We start from the raw sequence: 20,020 nt of genomic DNA, 5'->3' as shown, positions 1-20,020 counted from the left end.
GAAGAGAAAAGTTACAAATCTAATGCAATTTGTATTTTCCAACACGACTGAATCCTGAATCCCCGGGTCAAGCGGTCTGAAAAATTTTGGAACCTTTGTAGGCTAACCTGGGATTTTTATTTCTGTCTTGCCTTGTAAGACAGTCACTAGCTCAAGGAGCATTCGAGGGAGAGAAAGGACTCAGGAGAGCCATACAGCCACCTTGAGTGTTAAGCAACACTGCAGTCATTTAAGTGAACGCTGAGTGTATGTAACATGACCGAATCATTAGTCCACACAGGATCATGATTTGCCAACAGGTAGAGCAAGCTCATAAGGGCATGATCCAGGCTCGCTGTGAATCTGGATCGTGCTGCTATCCTAATCACGTAGAGAGGCTGGATCACATGGCAGAGAGAGAGAGCTTATTTCAAGTCAATCTCTCTGATGACAGAATAACTTTCACCTTTGGCACTGCGAGCCTGGGTCACGAGGCAATGAGAGACCACTTGTCCCAAGCGATCCAGACTACCTACGAGCCTGAATCTTGCTACGACCTCTAATTGCATGCGAGGCTGGGTCACAAGGAGTTGAGAAATCGCTTACTTTAAGCAACACACTCAAATGAAAGGTAGCTTTCACCTTTGGCACCGCATCATGAGGTATTGAGAGAGTGCTTACATTAAGTAAAACTCAAGTCAATGAAAGCTTTTACCTTTGGGGCCTCGATCCAGGCTCGTTAGAGCTAGAATTGTGTCATGAGCTTGGCTAGTGAGGGGTTGAGATTTACTTGCATTAAGCAAAACTCAAGTGAAAAAAATTTCACTTTTGGCACTGTGATCCAGCCTCGCTGGAGGTCGAATCGTGTCACGAAGAGTTGAAAGATATCTTTAAGAAAATTCTCAGATGAAAAGCTAGCTTTTACCTTTGATGCCATCACCCAAACAGAGAGTTGCCAAGATCTCCTAGGATCCTCGAAGAGATAGAGCACTCTCAAGTCAGAAACGAGAGAATGCTTCCAAGTTGCCAAGATAGATACTAGGGAAGCAGGTTGAACTAGTGACTGCGTCTCCTGAAAATCATGAAGGGTCAGCATATTTCAGGAGTGAAAGGCTAACTTCCACTTAATGCCCGAGGGCATCGAGAGATCTTAAAAATTGAATATTTTAGCGATTTGATTGCTGACAAAGGCAGGCGATCGGTCACAAAGAAATTGCTTCCAATAAGCGAGGCTGAAAACATTGAATTAACATCAGTTGCTTGGACAATAGTTGTTTACTACATGTGTCGGCCGACGGATTAGCGTACACAGAAGGAACAGGTTTCCTCTCTAGAGGTTTTCTGATCATTAGACTTCAGGGAAATCTAACTCCAAGGAGGTAAAGGTAAGCCCCTAGCTAACAGTTGTTCACCTTTAACCAACCTAAGAGTTAATGGAGTCCTGATGCTAATCAAGTCTAAAACTCAAGAAAAAATCCACGAGACGCAAAAGTCAACGGGAATAAAACAGAGCAATAGTTTTATTTGCCATAGCCAATGAACGTGGAAGGAGACGTCTGCCTCCAACCACAGCTAAGATCAAAATGAAGGTGATATGAGTGAGCAGGAGCATGGCTTCTCCTCGCCATCACTGGTAACAACCGGAACGGTTGTTGACACCTCATTAAAAGTTTCATAGCCGTATGCCAGCTTGCACTGATATCTATATCCATAGCAAAGAATTTTTTGTATTTGTGAAGGAATAAAGGACATTGAGCCAGAGCTTAGAGCTACAAAATCCATAATAAACAATTTTAAAAATTAAGCTTTTCCTCCAACAACAATACCAAGATAACCAGCATTAAATACCGTATTTCCTGTGTCATAAGATGCTACAAGTGGTAAGACGCAAACTTAAATTAGCAAAGCAGTTATTAGAAAAATAAAGAAATTGAGGATTTTACAAGCTATTTTAGCAGAAATTCCTAGTCAGCGACTCTAATGAGATTTTTGTCTGGCACAGTTAATTTCTCATATTTTGGGTGTATTATGAAAAATTTAAATTAATGTGGCCAAGCAATGGCGCGTTTGGCAAGCGATGGCGCGTTGGCAAGCGGTGGCGCGTTGGCGAGCGGTGGCGCGTAGCGGCCGCTCGCATACAGGAGAGTTAACGCGTGGGCGCGTAGGAAACCTACGACGATTGAAGCGTTGGCGTTGAAAACGCTTGCGCGCAGGCGACGAATCGCGTGGGCGCGTAGGGGATCGATGGTGCGTAAGGAGAGCCCAGGGATGCCTGTGAGCGCCTGTGCGCTAACTTAGGTATCTCCTGGGCGGTGCGGTGAAGTAGAGGCGCTGCGAGTCCAGAAGAACCTGTGAGCGCCTGTGCGCTAGCGAAGGAACTTCTTGAACTGCGTGACGAGGCAGGAACCAGAAGATCGTAGGAGCGTAGTTGTGTGGCCAGCTGAGAAATGCGCGGCCAGACATATGAAAGATTGTCGGCGAGGAGGCGAAGGAATAACTCCTTGCCTACGCCCAGATCCGAAGATCATGGGCACGTGGGCGAACGATGGCGCGTATGCGCATATCAGGAAGGGGGCGCAGATGCGCGCTGGCGAGCAGGTGCACGTGGAGTTCAGTGAAAAACAACCTCCCTGCTTGCACCCAGATCCGGAGATCATGGGCGTGAGGGCGAACGTTGGCGCGCAATGCGCACATCAGGAAAGGGTGGTCAGATGTGCGCTGGCAAGCAGGCGGTCGTGGGCGTTCAGGAGACCGTAGGCACGCATGGCGCGTAGCCGCACAGAAGGTCTCAGAAGAGTTGGCGATCAGGAGTTGATTCAGCAGAAGTCTGGTCCACAGCAGGAGACTTGCGCCCAGATCCGGAGATCGTGGGCGCGAGGGCGAACGTTGGCGCGTATTGCGCACATCAGGAACATTTGCGAACTACTGCGCGCGAGCGCGCAGTAGAACGAGGTTGCACAGGTAAAAAAACCTGGCACCAAGGGGCTTACTCACATGTGAGATAAGCCCTTAGCCCCGAAGGGACCGGCGCCCGTTTGGAAAACGGGGTGGAGGCACCCACAGCGCTACTGCGTCCAGGAACGGAGAAGGAAGACAAGAAGATCTGGCAGGTGTCGAAGATCACGAAAGAACTGCTGACAGGTCTAGAGAAGCAGCAGCAACTGTCTGTTCTCGTCGAGGAGGATCCTCTGCGGCTGAAGATGAGGACAACCACGGACAGGAGCACCATCATCAGTCCTCCGAAGAGAGAGTCTCTGTTAGTGAACTCCCCCGAGGGGGAGAGACACTCGCAGGAGAGACCGTTGGACTCAGCTGGCCCCTCGAAGATGTTCGGAGGGGGGAACTGAGCCTTCAGCAACAACAGCACGGGAGTCCTCCGAAGAGGAGTCTCTATGAGTGTCCTCTCTCGCGAACGAGAAAGATGAACACTTCGTAGAAGAGACAGGAAGAACTGATGAAGGCGCCCATTAGGGCCGGTGGATCAGCAAGCTGACCATAAAGAGCAACCCTCCGAAGAGGAGCTCCTGCAGCTGCTCAGCCCCTTGAGCGTAGCTGCAAGTGTGACCGCTCAGCACCAAGAGCAAAATTGCACAAACACCATGGTCCGGCCTTGCAACTGCTCAGCCCCTTGAGCATGGTTACAAAAGCGGTAGCTCAGCACCAAGAGCATAACCGCCCGAGGACCAGAAAAAAATTAAGGTAGGAGAAGAAATCCCCCTGAAGGGGAAAAAACTCATACCTGGGAAGGGAACCTCCCTCGGAAGGGAAGTACCCACCCAAGGAAGCGAACCTCCCGAGCGTTCTATATGAACTAAGGAGCTGACAGTTGTCACAGGAGAACTTCTAGGAGAAGGAACACGCCCATGACGAAGTCGTAGAGGAGGCGGAAACGGCAGACTCCACAGGCCCCAACAGGACAGCTCTGCTTCGTAGGCACATTAGGCAAACTAAAAACTAGATAGTTAACTGTGAAAATGAAACAATTAGTTAACATTAATTCCCCCAGGGGAACTCCGAAGAGGAACCCCCAAGGGAAAAGAATATAAGAATTACACACAGGAATGCGCCCTCCTCCCCCACTGACACTTACGGGAAAGGGGGGTAAAGGCGGAGAACTGTAATAGAACAGAATTATAACAATTATAAATATGTAATTCAACTAAGAATGTTACTAATAGTAAGAACGAATGAACCCCGAAGCAAAGCGTTCTACACAGAGGCTGTTAAGTTAACAAATACAATTAGATTTAAATAAAAAATAATTGAGACAAAATAAACGGAAGCAATTCAACCCGCAACGGGAAGGAAGCTACCATAATACGTAGTAATAATAAAAGGGTGAACGAACTCAAGGAGAGAGAGAGAGAGAGACCGTAGTCAAACAAAACTCCCATAGGGAAGGAGGAACAGCGGAGAAACATATTAGTAAGTAAAGTCCAGCGATGACGATTCCCCACGGCGCCCGCCGAAGGGAGACCGAAGGACCAAGGGAGAGATCGCGACCCATGAAAAGTCACCGTAGTGGCCTGAAACCACACGGAGAAGTTGTCGTACAATGAGTGGACTTCCAACACACACACAGCACAAACACTGAAAAGGAAACTTACTGTATTTCTATACTCAAATATATACATAAACATAAGAATGTTTACATATATATTAGGTATAAGAAAAGTAAGTGATTAGTAAGACAAAGCATTAATGGCTGCCATGCGAGGACGGGACAGAGACGTCTGTTCATTGTCCGAGCCAAAAGTGAAGTGAAGCAGTTCACCGGTGTGAGGGGGGAGGGGTAGCTAGCTACCGCTTCCCTACCCCCTCGCTAACTAGCACGGGGGTAATACACCCTCGTTAAAATTCTAATGGCTCGTCCTTTCAGCTACGCCGAAAGTAAACCCTATGTAAATAGCGTGGTTTGTATTTCGGTTACGGAACAATGAGAATTTTACAAGCTATTTTAGCAGAAATTCCTAGTCAGCAACTCTAATGAGATTTTTGTCTGGCACAGTTAATTTTTCATATTTTGGGTGTATTATGAAATATTTAAATTAATATTAATTAGTGGCACACCACTTATCCCATTTTTATTATATATTCATATAATAAAAAACACTACCCATTCGTAGTTGCTACCACAAACACATTTAGTGTTTGGTGTTTCAAATGTTGTTTACATCGAAGCAGTGTTGCCAGCTGTTCTTAATCAAATTTTGGTAAAGTAAAATTCCAGCACCATTTCCCAAATTCTTCATTATACGTTAAACAAATTTAATTTTTGATCAAAGTCGTCTCTAAAAATTCCCCTTGGTGGCATATTTTTGCTACTGTATGCTACTCTACGTCTCATTACTTTTCTGCTAACTTGGTAACACTGCACTTAACTATCAGAGAGATGTTTTTTCCGAAGTCGTATTCAGTAACTGTCTGTTTGTATTATTTCAGAACTCCGGTAACAGTCATTATAGAAATATTGCCTATTACAAAATATCAACAAAATATGAATGAAAACATAAATACTGCATAATAAACAACTATACCGTAGTCTATTTTTTTTAGCGGTGCATATTTGCACCGACTCACCGACTTTTAGCTCGGAAAGGTTCCTGATACCTGATTGGTCGGAAGTATTTTTGTCCGAACACCTTCATTGTTCTCAAATAATTACCAAGTAATGTGAATCAAAACTTATTTACTAATCTATATTTCTCCATCAGATATATGTTTTGTCAATAAACAATGTGAAAGAAAAAATATACTATAAAGTATCGTCATGGTAAGTCTAAATTTAATAACACAATCCGACGAAGTCTACGACAACTTATTTTCGGATGCACGCTTTGGAATTTTGTAATTTTTAACATTTCAACACAACTTGGGATAAATTACACACAGCATAAGTTAAACATGTTATTATAAACTTTCTTTGAATACCAGAATTTACCAAAAAACATGGAATTAATAAAACCCGATACTGTATGTATGAAAACTTATGGGGAGGCAAAAGAACAGCCTGCAGCGGCCTGGCGGGAAAACAATCTCTTCTGACTGTCATAGATGCAGTTTTTTTTCTTTTTTGTTTCGTAACATAGTTCGGCCTATTCCTTTCAGTTTAAATACTTTTGCATTGTCTCTCTTCATAATATTTTGCTTAGTATTTTCCCACATTCCTGTTCCTCACCTAATATCTATCTATTTTCCCCGATATCCTTTCTTTCATATATGGGATATCCGCACTACGATTCCTTATGTTTTATACCGTACGTCATTAAGTATGTAAATAATAATAAAACTTTATGCTGTGTAGCAAGTATAGCCTATTCTGTAAACCTTTTCAGTAGCCCACATTATATCAAATGAAATTAAGCATAGTACTTTTTTTTTATTCCCGCCTCTACACTATTTTAAGGAGATTAGCACGCGCTTCCCTTCAACCCAACACTTTCCACAGAGGATAAGAAATAAGGAATCGTAGTGCGGATATCCCATATATGAAAGGGATATCGGGGAAAACAGAGAGCTATTAGGTGAGGAACAGGCATGTGGGAAAATACTAAGCAAAATATTACGAAGAGAGAGAATGCAAGACTATCTAAACTGAAAGGAATAGGCCAAACTATGTTACGAAAAAAAAAAAACTGCATCTATGACAGTTAGAAGGGATTGTTTTCCCGCCAGGCTGCTGCAGGCTGTTTTTTTACCTCCCCATAAGTTTTCACAAATATCGGGTTTTATTAATTCCATGTTTTTGGTAAACTCTGGTATTCAAAGAAAGTTTATAATAACATGTTTAACTTGAGTTGAGTGTAATTTATCCCAAGTTGTGTTAAACTATGTGAAAAACTACAAAATTACAAAGCGTGCATTCAAAAATAAGATGCTTCTCGTTGACTTCGGCGGATTGTGTTATTAAATTTAGACTTACCATGACGATACTTTATAATGCATTTATTCTTTCACATTGTTAATTGACAAAACATATATCTGATGGAGAAATATAGGTTAGTAAATAAGTTTTGATTCACATTACTTAGTAATTATTTGAGAACAATGAAGATGTTCGGACAAATATATTTCTGACGAATCAGGTATCAGGAACCTTTCTGAGCTAAAAGGGCCCCCCTGTGAGTCGGTGCAAAGATGCACCGCTAAAAAAAATAGACTATAATATGTCATAGCGTTGTCTGCTAGGAGACCACTAGTTGGCATGTTTGCTTGTAGAAGGGGATTGGCTAGTCATCAGCTGATTACCAAAAACAAATAACTTGCTATTGTACTTTATTAAACGAAGTGCAATATAAAAATAAATCTATTTAGTAGATACGAATGATAATTGTAGGTTTATATTTTATGTCTAGTGAGTGTGATGGCTTTTATGTCATTAGTTAATTGTTTGAGGGTTGACAAACTCCCTTATACAACTTTTTTCTTGGTGGTAAGACGCATGGTGATATTTGTGGGCATTTTTCAGGAAAAAAAGTGATTCTTATGACACGGGAAATATGGTAGTTTCAACATGTGATGAAATTTTAAACAAATACATTTATGAATATATACTCTAAGTTCAAATGTGCACGTGAGACTTACTATGAATTGTCTGAGAACGGTCAAGGAACATCAAGTCTTCTGGAAAACGCCATTTATTGAGAGATCCAACATCTAGATCCCCGTCAACTTTCAGTTTGCCCTCAAATCTCTGAAAAAAATTAACATATTGGTAGTAATCAGCACATTTACCAAGGACTGTACATCATTCCCCTAATACTGTATATCAAAAATACTTTGAGCTGAATTATATGTGCTGCAATACAATGATGTTCAAAATCTGTGATGTAAAGATCTTGCATAAACCATTATAAAAAAATTGCTCCTAAAAACAAACTAGGATGATATGCAAAATAGAAAGGATACATGAATAGACTGCTTTTCCATTCACGATGAAAAAAAAGCAATGTGAGTAGTCTATTTGCCATTTACCACTTTAACTTAAATTCTGATGCCTGGATTGTACTTATTTGTAGAAACTTGGACTTGAAAAATACTAATATTAAACCATTAAAACAAACTTTGATTAATAAAATTGATAATAAAAGTTACTTTCAACCAAAATTACAATATTAACATGGGCAACAAATTAGCTTTCTTCAAGCTTCTTCATTTACTCAGTGTAGATTACAGAAATCCATAATTTTTTTTTTTCTGAAGAAAAAGACCTTGAACAGCAGCAGCAGTATAATTAACATAACAAATTTGGAGATGATTTGTATTTTTCCCTAACTAATACAAACCTGGAATTAGTTATGTGGATATTCTTTCAGCGGCAGCTGGAGGTAGCCATTACACTTTAATTGCGAGGTGGCAACCTTGCCTAACCACTTAGCCTTAGCGGGTAGGCAGGGGGTGGCTGGGGCTACCCAGCCGCCTCTATATATACTCTCACAGCTGTGAAAGACGTCACTTTTTATTGCCGGCAGGACTTCTGGGGGACAGGTGATTGCGGGCCAATTCATATAAATAACTCTAGGTTTGTATTAGTTAGGGAAAATACAAATTATCTATGAATTTGTCATTTGTTCCCATGCTAACAAATCTTCCGTTATTTATGTGGATGAATCACTCTTGGGTGGGTGGAAGTCCTAGATCTGGCATGGACATTGACCAGGTTTTACCTAGTACAGTGTATGACTGTGGTCTAGGGAAAACCTTGAGACCTCGCTGAAATATACAAAGTGATTACATTCGCGGTCTGTGCAATTTAGTAAAATAGAGATAGTTATTTGTATAAAAACGTCTGAGTTTTAAATAGGAAAAAACAACAAGACGTATCCCATTGCTTTCTTGCAAAAAGCAATGGGGAAGTGGACAGAAAATAAATTAAGACCTATACTAGGGTACATAAGGGAAATGATAATTACCTGCAGAGGTTGAAACCAGCTTGCAGAGGGACCCATGTCGCTGTACCCTAAGAGAGGGGAAGGTAAAGCCAGAAATACTTCTCATTCATCCCAACCTTAACCCGGGTAACCAATGCCCTCAACCAACTGCTACATGTCCATCAAGGAGCTTGAGGTATCTTAAACCACTTGTTGAGCAGCCACCACAGGACCATTAGTAAATATATCAAGCCTCCTGGGGGTCACGTCTTTGAGGTAATGGGCTGTGAATGTGGTTTGTCTTTTCCACACACCCACTTGGAGAACCTGCAACACAGAAGAGAGCGTTAAGACCTACGGTCTCGTGTGCACAAAGCTCTAGAGCGTGAACATTTTCTGGGCGAAGACCGCTCAGATGGTGATGACCTACAATCATTAAGATCTTCCCATCGTCACGCACGACGATCAAGGGAAGAAGTTCCAGAAAAGCAAGGGAATGGCGATGCTTGTCCTTTAGCGTTGCTGGTGGAAGGCGCGCTGATCCCCGGAAGATCGTCACCTGCAACCTGAGGGTTCCTGTAGGAAGAAACAGAGGGTTGAGGATCAAGGGACAACGAGGTCCCAGGATGTAGAGGGGGTTCATTGTCAGCAGGGGGTCATTGGAGAGGCGAACGATCACCTAGTCCACACATGGAAAGGCCAGGGGAAGGCGACAGATGGACTTCGCACAGCTACAGAGAGTGAGATGTCGACGGCTCCAGAGAAGGTTCTCTCGTAGCATCATGCTGAAGGCGGCGCTGCAGCTCCTCCTTTAAAGGAAGTCCTGAAATCCCTAAGGACAACCACACCTGAAACAAATCTGCAAGAGAAAAAGGCTCGCCAGCGGCTGCAGGAGAAGGTGCTCCTCTAGGGGAGGCAACAACCCCCCAAGTATCCTAGGGTTGCCTAGAAGATCTGTGATCTGCACTCCTGCTCGCTCGTCCCTCGTAAGAGCGCATGCAATGAGCTTTTGAGAGAGATTTGGGGGTGTGAGAAGAAGAACGCATTTAGACTACTACTTCCTGCCCCTTCCAAACCTCTCCCATTGGTAGGCAGACCACTCCCTATACTCTGCGCAGGGCGAGCCCTGCTCTCAACAATACCCTCAACACGTAAGACACAAGAGTGTGAGGGTCAGTCTCCTACAATTACATGAAGGTCCCGCACATGGCACCCTCTCGCCCTGGACACGTTCGCACAATGAAGGCAATCGCAGAAGAAGGACACACCTGAAAAAAGGAAAGCAAAATCAAAAGGTCCAATGACAGTCAGGAGGAGAGCGGACACATCCGATCTCTACTGAGCCAAAAGAAAAAGTGACGTCTCACAGCTGTGAGCGTATACAGAGAGGCGGCTACATACCCCTCAGCCACCCCCTGCCTACCGGCTTAGAGGTTAGGCAGGGTTGCCACCTCGCAATTAAAGTCTAATGGCTACCTCCAGCTGATGCTGAAAGAATATTCAATAATGGAAGGTTTGTTAGTATGGGAACAAGTACTATGAAGTGTTTACGAAGTTGCTTCACTTTTATCTTTCTTGTTCCACATTCTTCCAAAATTTCTCAACAGCATAGACCCCATCATTATTATCATTATTATTACTAGCTAAGATACAACCCGAGTTGGAAAAGTAGGATGCTATAAGTTCAGGGGTGCCAACAGGGAAAATAGCCCAGTAAGGAATGGAAACAAGGAAAAATAAAATATTTTAAGAACAGTAACAACATTAAGATAAATATTTCCCATACAAACTATAAAAAACTTTAACAAAACAAGAAGAGAAATTAGATATAATAGTGTGCCGGAGTGTACCCTCAAGCAAGAGAACTCTAATCCAACACAGTGAAAGACCATGGTACAGAGGCTATGGCACTACCCAAGAATAAAGAACAATGGTTTGATTTTGGAGTGTCCTTCTCCTAGAAGAGCTGCTTACCATAGCTGAAGAGCTTCTTCTACCCTTACCAAGAAGAAAGCAGCCACTAAACAATTATAGTACAGTAACCCGTTGGGTGAAGAAGAATTGTTAGGTAATCTCAGTGTTGTAAGGTGTATGAGGACAGAGAAGAATCTGTAGAGAATAGGCCATACTATTCAGTGTATGTGTAGGCAAAGGGAAAGTGAACCAGAGAGGGGGATCCAATGTACAGAAGTACTGTCTGGCTAGCCAAAAAACTCCATAAGTCTTTAGCAGTAATATTTTATTCTATATCACTCCTCCATTATCATCTGATCTTTCCCATTGATTAACATCCCGATACTTCTTCATCCAATTACTATTTACCCTCTCGCACTAATTTCCCTCCTATGAGCACCGCATCTTTTAGTAATTAGTAACATTAACATGAATCTTGGTATCATGTAATAATACCTTATCAAAATGTATAAATGTAAAAAAAAAAACTTGTTACGGTTTATCTGCAGTTTACATTAATATATCCTAAATTCACAACCAGGAAAAACCTATCAATTTCCTTGGAAATTCTTGGTCTTCTTGAGCTCCATAATAATTCACTAAACTTTTTAAAAATCTTGTGTTCAATCAATATCAGTACCAGACCAGTTAACATAACCTTGTCTTTGCCTCCCTTAGTTGTATCTTCTATGAAACCATGACTAAAGTCCCTTACATAAAGCAAAATATTTATTTGTTCCGTAACCGAAATACAAACCACGCTATTTACATAGGGTTTACTTTCGGCGTAGCTGAAACGACGAGCCATTAGAATTTTAACGAGGGTGTATTACCCCCGCGCTAGTTAGCTAGGGGGTAGGGGAGTGGTAGCTAGCTACCCCTCCCCCCCCTCATACACCGGTGAACTGCTCCACTTCACTTTTGGCTCCGATGATGAACAGACGTCCCTGGCCTGTCCTCGCATGGCAGCCATTAATGTTTTGTCTTACTTAATTACTTACTTTTCTTATACTTACTATATATGTAAACATTCTTATGTTTATGTATATATTTGAGTATAGAAATACAGTAAGTTTCCTTTTCAGTGTTTGTGCTTTGTGTGTGTGTGTGTGTAGGAAGTCCACTCAATTGTACGACATCATCTCTGTGTGGCCCCAGGCCCCCACGGTGACATTTCATGGGTCGCGATCTCTCCCTTGGTCCTTCGGTCTCCCTTCAGCGGGCGCCGTAGGGAATCGTCATCGCTGGACTTTATTTATTAATCTGTTTCTCCGCTGTTCCTCATTCCCTTCGGGAAACTTGGTCTATCAGCGTAGGGAACATGGGAGTTTAGTTTGACTACGGTCTCTCTCTCTCTCCTTGAGGTCGTTCACCCTTTTATTTCTACTACGTATTACGGTAGCTTCCTTCCCGTTGCGGGATGAGTTGCTACTCCGTTTATTTTGTCTCAATTATTTTTAATCAAATCTAATTGTATTTGTTAACTTTTCAGCTTCTGTGTAGAACGCTTCCCTTCGGGGTTCTTTCGTTCTTACTATTAGTGAACATTCTTAGATGAATTACATAATTATAATTGTTATACTGTAATTATAATTGTTATAATTCTGTTTTGTTACAGTTCTCCGCCTACCCCCCCTTCCCGTGAGTGTCAGTGGGGGAGGAGGGCGCATTCCTGGTGCGTAATTCTTATGTTCTTTTCCCTCGGGGGTTCCTCTTCGGAGTTCCCCCGGGAGAATAAATGTTAACTAATTGTTTTATTTTCACAGTTAACTATCTAGTTTTTGTTTGCCTAATGTGCCAACGAAGCAGAGCTGTCCTGTTGGGGCCTGGGGAGTCTGCTGTTGCCGCCTCCTCTACGACTTCGTCATGGGCGTGTTCCCTTCTCCTAGAAGTTCTCCCGTGACAACTGTCAGCTCCTTGGTTCATTTAGAACGCTCAGGAGGTTCGCCTCCATGGCTGGGTAACTTCCCTTCCGAGGGAGGTTCCCTTACCAGGTATGAGTTTTTTCCCCTTCAGGGGGGGCAACATCTCTTACCTTAATAATTTCTGGTCCTCGGGCAGTTATGCTCTTGGTGCTGAGCGACCGCTTTTGTAACCATGCTCAAGGAGCTGAGCGGTTGCAAGGCCGGACCATGGAGTTCATGCGATTATGCTCTTGGTGCTGAGCGGTTGCACTTGCAGCTACGCTCAAGGGGCTGAGCAGCTGCAGGAGCTCCTCTTTGGAGGGTTGCTCTTTATGGTCAGCTTGCTGATCCAACGGCCCTTGGGGCGCCTTCATCAGTTCTTCCTGCCTCTTCTACGAAGTGTTCACCTCTCTCGTTCGCGAGAGAGGACACTCATAGAGACTCCTCTTCGGAGGACTCACCTGCTGTTGTTGCTGAAGGCTCAGTTTCCCCCTCGGGGCAGCTGAGTCCTACGGTCTCTCCTGCGAGTGTCTCTCCCCCTCGGGGGAGTTCACTAACAGAGACTCCTCTTCGGAGGGCTGATGATGGTGCTCCTGTCCATGGTCGTCTTCATCTTCAGCCGCAGAGGATCCTCCTCGACGAGAACAGACCGTTGCAGCTGCTTCGCTAGTCCTGTCGGCAGTTCGTTCGCGATCTCCGACACCTGCCAGATCTTCTTGTCTTCCTTCTCCATTCCTGGACGCAGAAGCGCAGTGGGCGCCACTCCACCCCGTTTTCCAAACGGGCACCGGTCCCTTTGAGGCAAAGGGCTTATCTCACAATGTGAGTAAGTCCCTTTTGTGCCAGGTTTTTACCTGTGCAACCTTGTTCTCCTGCGCGCACAGTAGTTCGCAAATTCTGTCCTGCTGTGGACCAGACTTCTGCTGAATCAACACTCCAGCGATCTCCTGTAGCTGAGTCTCGCCGTAGATCTCCTGATCGCCAACTCTTCTGAGACCTTCTTGCGGCTACGCGCCATGTGCACCATCGGTCTCCTGAACGCCCACGATCACCTGCTCGCCGGCGCACATCTGATCGCCCTGTCCTGATGTGCGCAATACGCGCCAACGGTCGCCCACGCGCCCACGATCTTCGGATTTGGGAGCAGGCAAGGAGTTTATTCCTTCGCCTCCTCGCCGACGATCTCTCTGGTTCTGCACCCTCGCTGATATCGTCTGCCCCCGCATATCTTCTGGCCACGCAACTACGCTCCTACGATCTCCTGGTTCCTGCCTCGTCGCGCGCAGTTCAAGAAGTTCCTACGCTAGCGCACAGGCGCTCACAGGTTCTTCTGGACTCGCAGCGCCCTTCTGAAGTTTCGCGCCAAGCGCGCCCACGCACGGTTCCAGTTCCAAGGCGCCAGCACGCTTACACTTCACACCGCGCTGCCCAGGAGACACCTAAGCTAGCGCACGGGTGCTCACAGGCACCCCTGGGCACTCCTTACGCGCCAGCGATCTCCTACGCGCCCACTCAATTCTTTGCCTGCGCGCAAGCGTTTTCAACGCGTCAACGCGTCAACGCTTCAATCGTCAGTTTCCTACGCGCCCTCGAGTTAACTCGACTGTACGCGATAGGTCGCTACGCGCCACCGCTCGCCAACGCGCCATCGCTTGCCAACGCGCCTTCGCCCACCTACGAGCCATCGCTCGTCAGCGCGTCAGCGCTCGCTTACGCGCCATTGGTCTCCCGGCCGTCTGCGCTCGCTCTTTCGACCGCGCCTCCGCGTGCCCACACGCCCGCGCACATGCACGCCCACACGCCCGCGCACATGCGCACCCATGTTCGCCCGCGCGCGAACCAACGGTTTTCCATCGCGCGAGCGCCAGCGCGATTCCCGCCAGTAAGCCATCGCTCGCCAACCCGCCATCGCTCGCCTACGCGCCATCGGTCTCCCGACCGCCAGCGCTCGCCCTTACAACCACGCTCGCCCTTACAACCGCGCTCGCCCTCACCTGTGCGCCCACGCGCACTTTCGCCTGCGCGTCCACGCACCTGCGCGCGGGCGCACTCACGTTTACCCGCGCGCGAACCAGCGATTTACCATCCCACGAGCGCCAGGGCGATTTCGACCGCGATTCCCGTCGGGTTTTCGCAACACGGGCAACCTGGCGAGTCTTCTGGAGCACGTACTTCCAGATCACGATCTTCACTCCGTAAACGCTAGCATGGCACGTGCAAGAGCAGGAAGAATCTTCAGAGAGGTCTGGGCAACATTCTTCTCCTTCCTTTCGGGCAGGCCCCATGATCTCTACTCCTCAGGATCGTTCTATTCCCTTCCCCCAAGCGGGAGTCGCTGACACTACGTCTGTCTGCCGTCAGCAGAGGAGGTACTTCGAGATCATGGGGGAACCTGGTTTAGCCCTTCCTCTCCACCATTCCGTGGAAGGGGCTTACCAGGGAGTTTTTCTCTCAAGAAATTCTCCGCCCGGCAGGTGACATTCTTGTCTTCGGAGATCTTAAGCCAGGAGAAAGCCGCAAAGTGTGCCATGCGGGCCACTTCATGGCTGGTCGTCTGGCTTGGATCTCTGGGCATTCTGTTGCAATCCGAGAATTTGTCCAAGGAGAGATCCAGGAAGGTCATGGAAACTTTCCTCCTCTCGGGCACGAGCACCATCGTTTCCCGGCTCACCAAGTTTCGAACTTGTGGGCAAACTCGATGTTGAAGCATTGAGATGCAGTGACCGAGAGGTTCCTCTCGGAAGTCCCAACAATGGATGTCGGCAAGCTCAGACACTCTTCCATCCTTGGAAAGACCTTGTTTTGAGCCCAAGGACGGGGAACGGACAGCTGAGGTGGAGAAAGTCGAATCACGATTCGCTCCTCCAAAGGCGCTTACATCCACACTCTACAATCCTCCAGCGCCTTAACAACAACAGCCTCGTCAGCCTAGGACATCGGAACCGGCCCCGGCAGCTAAGACAAGGTGTCTAAACAGCAGCCCCCTCCTGTCAGACAAAAGAAGGGCGGGAAGTCCTCCTAGGGAGGCAATAATCCTGAGGGAGCGGCCGAGGCCGCAAACGCTAGGATTGGCAACCCCCCTGCATGGTCCCCAATAGGGGGATGCCTAAGGTTGCGCACTCAGGTGGCAACAACTCGGGGCCGATTCCTGCACGATCTCCGTGATCAGCCAAGGATATCGCATCCCGTTCTTTACATCTCTACCTCCACTGACAGCGAATCCAGCGTCGCTGAGCTCCTATGCCATGGGTTCGGCAAAGGGGCTAGCCTTTCGGGCAGAAATCGAGACCATGCTCTAGAAGTATGCTCTCCAAAAGGTCATCGACGACTCCCCCCCACGCCTTCTTCAGTCGACTCTTTCTTGTAAGAAAGCGTCTGAAGGCTAGAGACCTGTCTCGACCTCTCGGCCCTGAACAAGTTTGTCGAACAAACTTCGTTCACCGTGGAACAGCAGAGTCAATCAGGCTTGTGGTGAGACCACAAGACTTCATGTGCACACTGGATCTGAAGGACGAGTACTTCCAGATCCCAATCCATCCGTCTTCCAGGAAGTACTTGAAATTTAGCCTAGACAATAAGTTATACCAGTTCAAGGTGCTGTGTTTCGATCTCTCCACAGCTCCGCAGGTGTCCACCAGAATGTTCCCCCTGTTATCTTCAGGAGCGGCATCCGTCTCCTTCGCTTTCTGGATGACTGGCTAAGCCAGGCAGTCTCGGATTAGACCCTTCTTCGACACCAAGACAAGCTTCTGGGACTTTGCCAAGATCTAGGAATCATGGTAATTCTCGAGAAGTCTTCTCTGCTTCCATCTCAAGAACTGGGATATCTAGGCATGATATTAGACTCCAATCTCCAAGCCTTCCCATCAGATGACAGGATAGCAAGGCTGAGGAGAGTCGCAGAACCTTTCCTCAGACGAGGAGAGCTTCCAGCCCAATCTTGGTTACGCCTCCTAGGTCACCTTTCCTCCTTGGCCAGGCTAGTTCCAACGGCCGCCTCAGGATGAGATCCCTGCATCGGCAGCCTAAGTCCCGGTGGAATCAAGACAACGATTCCCCAGACATTCTGGTCCCTTTGGGACCTGCAGAACGAATGGACCTGCAGTGGTAGATGACCTACGGAAACCTTTGCAAGGGAATGGATCTTCTCGTCCTTCCCCCGCATTTGATGCTGTTCTCGGACTCGTCAAAACAAGGGGGGGGGCACGTTCTGAATCAGGCCTATGGTCAGAACCATAAGGATACCTCTACATCAATCTGCTAGGAATAAAGGCCGTATTCTGGCCCTTCAACACTTCCAACAGACCCTGGCGAGTAACTCCGTGAACGACAACTTTCTCATCTTGCAGTAGAGATACTGAGATGAACCGAAGTCCACTCAATACCCTATCGGCTCGCTTCATTCCGGACAAAGGAATGGGCTCTCCGACAGTCTGAGCAGGGCCTCACAGATAGAGAGTACCGAATGGTCTTCGGCAGCCCCTGGTAGCCAACAAGTCCTGACCTTGTGGACCTGATTGCGACAGCCTTGAATTTCAAGCTGCCGCTGTACTACTCCCAGTCCCAGACCCCAAGGCACTCTGGCAAGATGCCTTCCTACACGGTGGGACAACATCGACGTCTACGTCTTCCCACCGTTCTGTCTGTTGAGAAGGGGGCTCAACAAGACCAGACTATCGGTCAACCTGTCGATGACTCTGATAGCTCCGCTGCGGCATCATGCAGAGTGGTTCCCGGATCTTCTGCATCTCCTGACGGAACTCCTGAGAGCGCTTACCCCTCGACACGAGCTACTCAAACAACCACATTGCAACATCTACCACAAGCCGTAGCATCGTTTCGGCTTCACGCCTGGAGACCATCCAGCATCTCCTCACAGAGAGAGGCGTTCCGCAACAAGTTGCGGAGCGGATGTCTCGACACCTACGAAAGTCATCCGCAGGGGTCTACCAGGCGAAGTGAAGTGTCTTCTGTGGTTGGTGTGGTGGGAGAGGTACCTCTCCCCTTGATGCCACTATTCCAGCAATAGCGGAGTTATTGTATATCGGTGGGAGGAAATGCGCCTTTCGCTCTCGGCAGTGGAAGCCTTTCGCTCTCGGCGGTGGAAGCCTATCGCTCAGCCTTAAGCCTGGCCTTCAGGCTGAAAGGAATAGACATTTCCTCCTCGCTGGATCTTTCCTCGCTCATACGAAACTACGAACTTACCTGCCCCCAGTCGGAAGTGAGACCTTCTCCATGGAACATGGTTCGGGCTCTTAGGGCTCTTCAGAGATCTTGCGAACCATTACGCCAGGCTTCTGATCGTCACCTGTCTTGGAAGACGGTGCTCCTGCTTGCTCTGGCCTCGGCCAAGCGTGTCAGCGAACTTAATGGTCTCTCGTACGACGTCGCCTATTCAAGAGGATAGGTGGAGTAACGTTCAGGTTCATCCCTGAGTTGGTTACTAGACTCAAAATCTTGGAGTCACGGACCTTCAATTCGACTCCTTCAGGATTTCGAGTCTCCGTTCTGTAACAGATGACCCAGACCTTCTCCTACTATGCCCAGTAAGGAGTCGGAGGGGTTATCTTAAAGAACAGCTGCAGTTCGTCCTCACGTGCAAGCCCTGTTTGGGAGCACAGGGAGGACGGAGAGGAGGGTCATCAAGAATGCCTTTTCAGCCTGGACTCAAAGGGTCATCCATCACGCCCTGAATCCAGATCCTCCTCCGTCACGTCGCCTTAGAGCACACGATGTCAGAGGCATCGCAACGTCCCTGGCCTTCAAGAGGAACTACTCTGTGACACACGTGCTACAAGCTGGAGTCTGGAAGCGTCTAACAACCTTCACAGCCCACTACCTGCAGGACGTGACCCACAGGAGCCTCGATACATTTTCTATCGGCCCTGTGGTGGCTACACAACAGCAGGTCTAACCTCAGGCTCCTTAATGGACAGGTAGCAGAAGGTTGAGGGTATTGTTATCCGGTTTTAGACTGCATGAATGAAAGAAGTATGTCTGGCCCTTACCTCTTTCTTCATCCTCCCCTCTCTTGGGGAAAGCAGCATCCTGGGTTCTCTGCATAGCTGACCTCAAACCTCTGCAGGTAAACCATGCTTCCTTGTGTTACTAGTATTAAGTTAATACTGCCGCGTCCCCCATACCCTGACGAGGTGGTATTGGGAACGTCCTAGCCTAGAATTCCAGCTAAAGGACTTCAGGTCGACTTCCTAGGACAAGTCACACTTCTTCCCTCCACACACAAGCTTATGTAGGCCGCACGTTTCTTGTGCAGCAAGAAACTTGCGAGGTGCAGGGACTCTTTTTTCTCGAGTGCTGCTCACTCGGATTCTGAGTCCCCGGGTAAGCCAAAGCCAGAAAGGCTGGGAACTTTACACCCTTCCTAAGGGTAAGTCACCCTATGTAAATAGCGTGGTTTGTATTTCGGTTACGGAACAAATGACAAATTCGGAGATAATTTGTATTTTTCCTAACCATACAAACCTTAGCTATTTACACATATTTGCCCGCCAGCCCTGTCCCCCAAGGCAAGTCCTACCTCTAAGTGAAGTGAAGCAGTTCACCGGTGTGTGAGGGGGGGAGGGGTAGCTAGCTACCAGTCCCCTACCCCCTTGCTAATTACCGCGGGGGTAATACACCCTCGTTAAAATTCTAATTGCTCGTCATTTCAGCTACGCCGAAAGTAAACCCTATGTAAATAGCTAAGGTTTGTATGGTTAGGAAAAATACAAATTATCTCCGAATTTAGTCATATTAAGATACCAACTGGAAGGAACAAAATTGACTCCTAAAGAATTAAAAAATCTATACACCCATCAGTAGGATTGCCACCGTGTAGTACCCCCAACCCATTTGGTGGCTACCTAAATATATTGCTGCCCTGTGAGTCAAGGTTTTCTCTTTATCATGGATTTTACTTTCAACTCGAAGTGTACCAACAGGATGTGAAAACCCATGTCCAATAATGTACGTGGGGAGGAGGGAAGGGCTAATGAACTTCAGTATTTATTTAAATAATTATAATATAGAAATTCCCATAACATATAATAATAATAATTACAGTATGTTTCTTTCAATTAATCATACTGAAGTTCATTGCTGCTTATCACACTACAGTAGGGTCCCGAATTATGCGAGAATTTGGTCGATGAAAGGCCTCGTGTAATTGGAAATTCGTATATTTCGAAACACATCATGGCGGCAAACAGCAACCTACCCGTCAATTTTTTTTCACTCCATTTCTAGCTTTCTAGCTATATATATACTGTATATACAGTGTGTGTGTATGTATGTGTGTATGTATATATATATATA

General features: G+C 46.5%; 1 protein-coding gene across 1 annotated transcript in view; it reads right to left on the bottom strand.

Moving 5' to 3' along the window:
- LOC137633353 (uncharacterized) overlaps positions 1-20,020 on the bottom strand; it is a 224,657-nt gene that overhangs the window by 79,106 nt on the left and 125,531 nt on the right. Inside the window, exon 22 of the mRNA XM_068365605.1 lies at positions 7,564-7,672. Coding sequence (XP_068221706.1) covers positions 7,564-7,672 — 109 coding nt within the window. The remainder of the gene's footprint in view (positions 1-7,563; positions 7,673-20,020) is intronic.

This window comes from Palaemon carinicauda, chromosome 42, assembly GCF_036898095.1.
Source record: "Palaemon carinicauda isolate YSFRI2023 chromosome 42, ASM3689809v2, whole genome shotgun sequence".
In the NCBI taxonomy this organism is placed as follows: domain Eukaryota; kingdom Metazoa; phylum Arthropoda; class Malacostraca; order Decapoda; family Palaemonidae; genus Palaemon; species Palaemon carinicauda.
The sequence above is the reverse complement of the archived record's forward strand: the minus strand, read 5'-3'. Positions and strand labels throughout refer to the sequence as shown.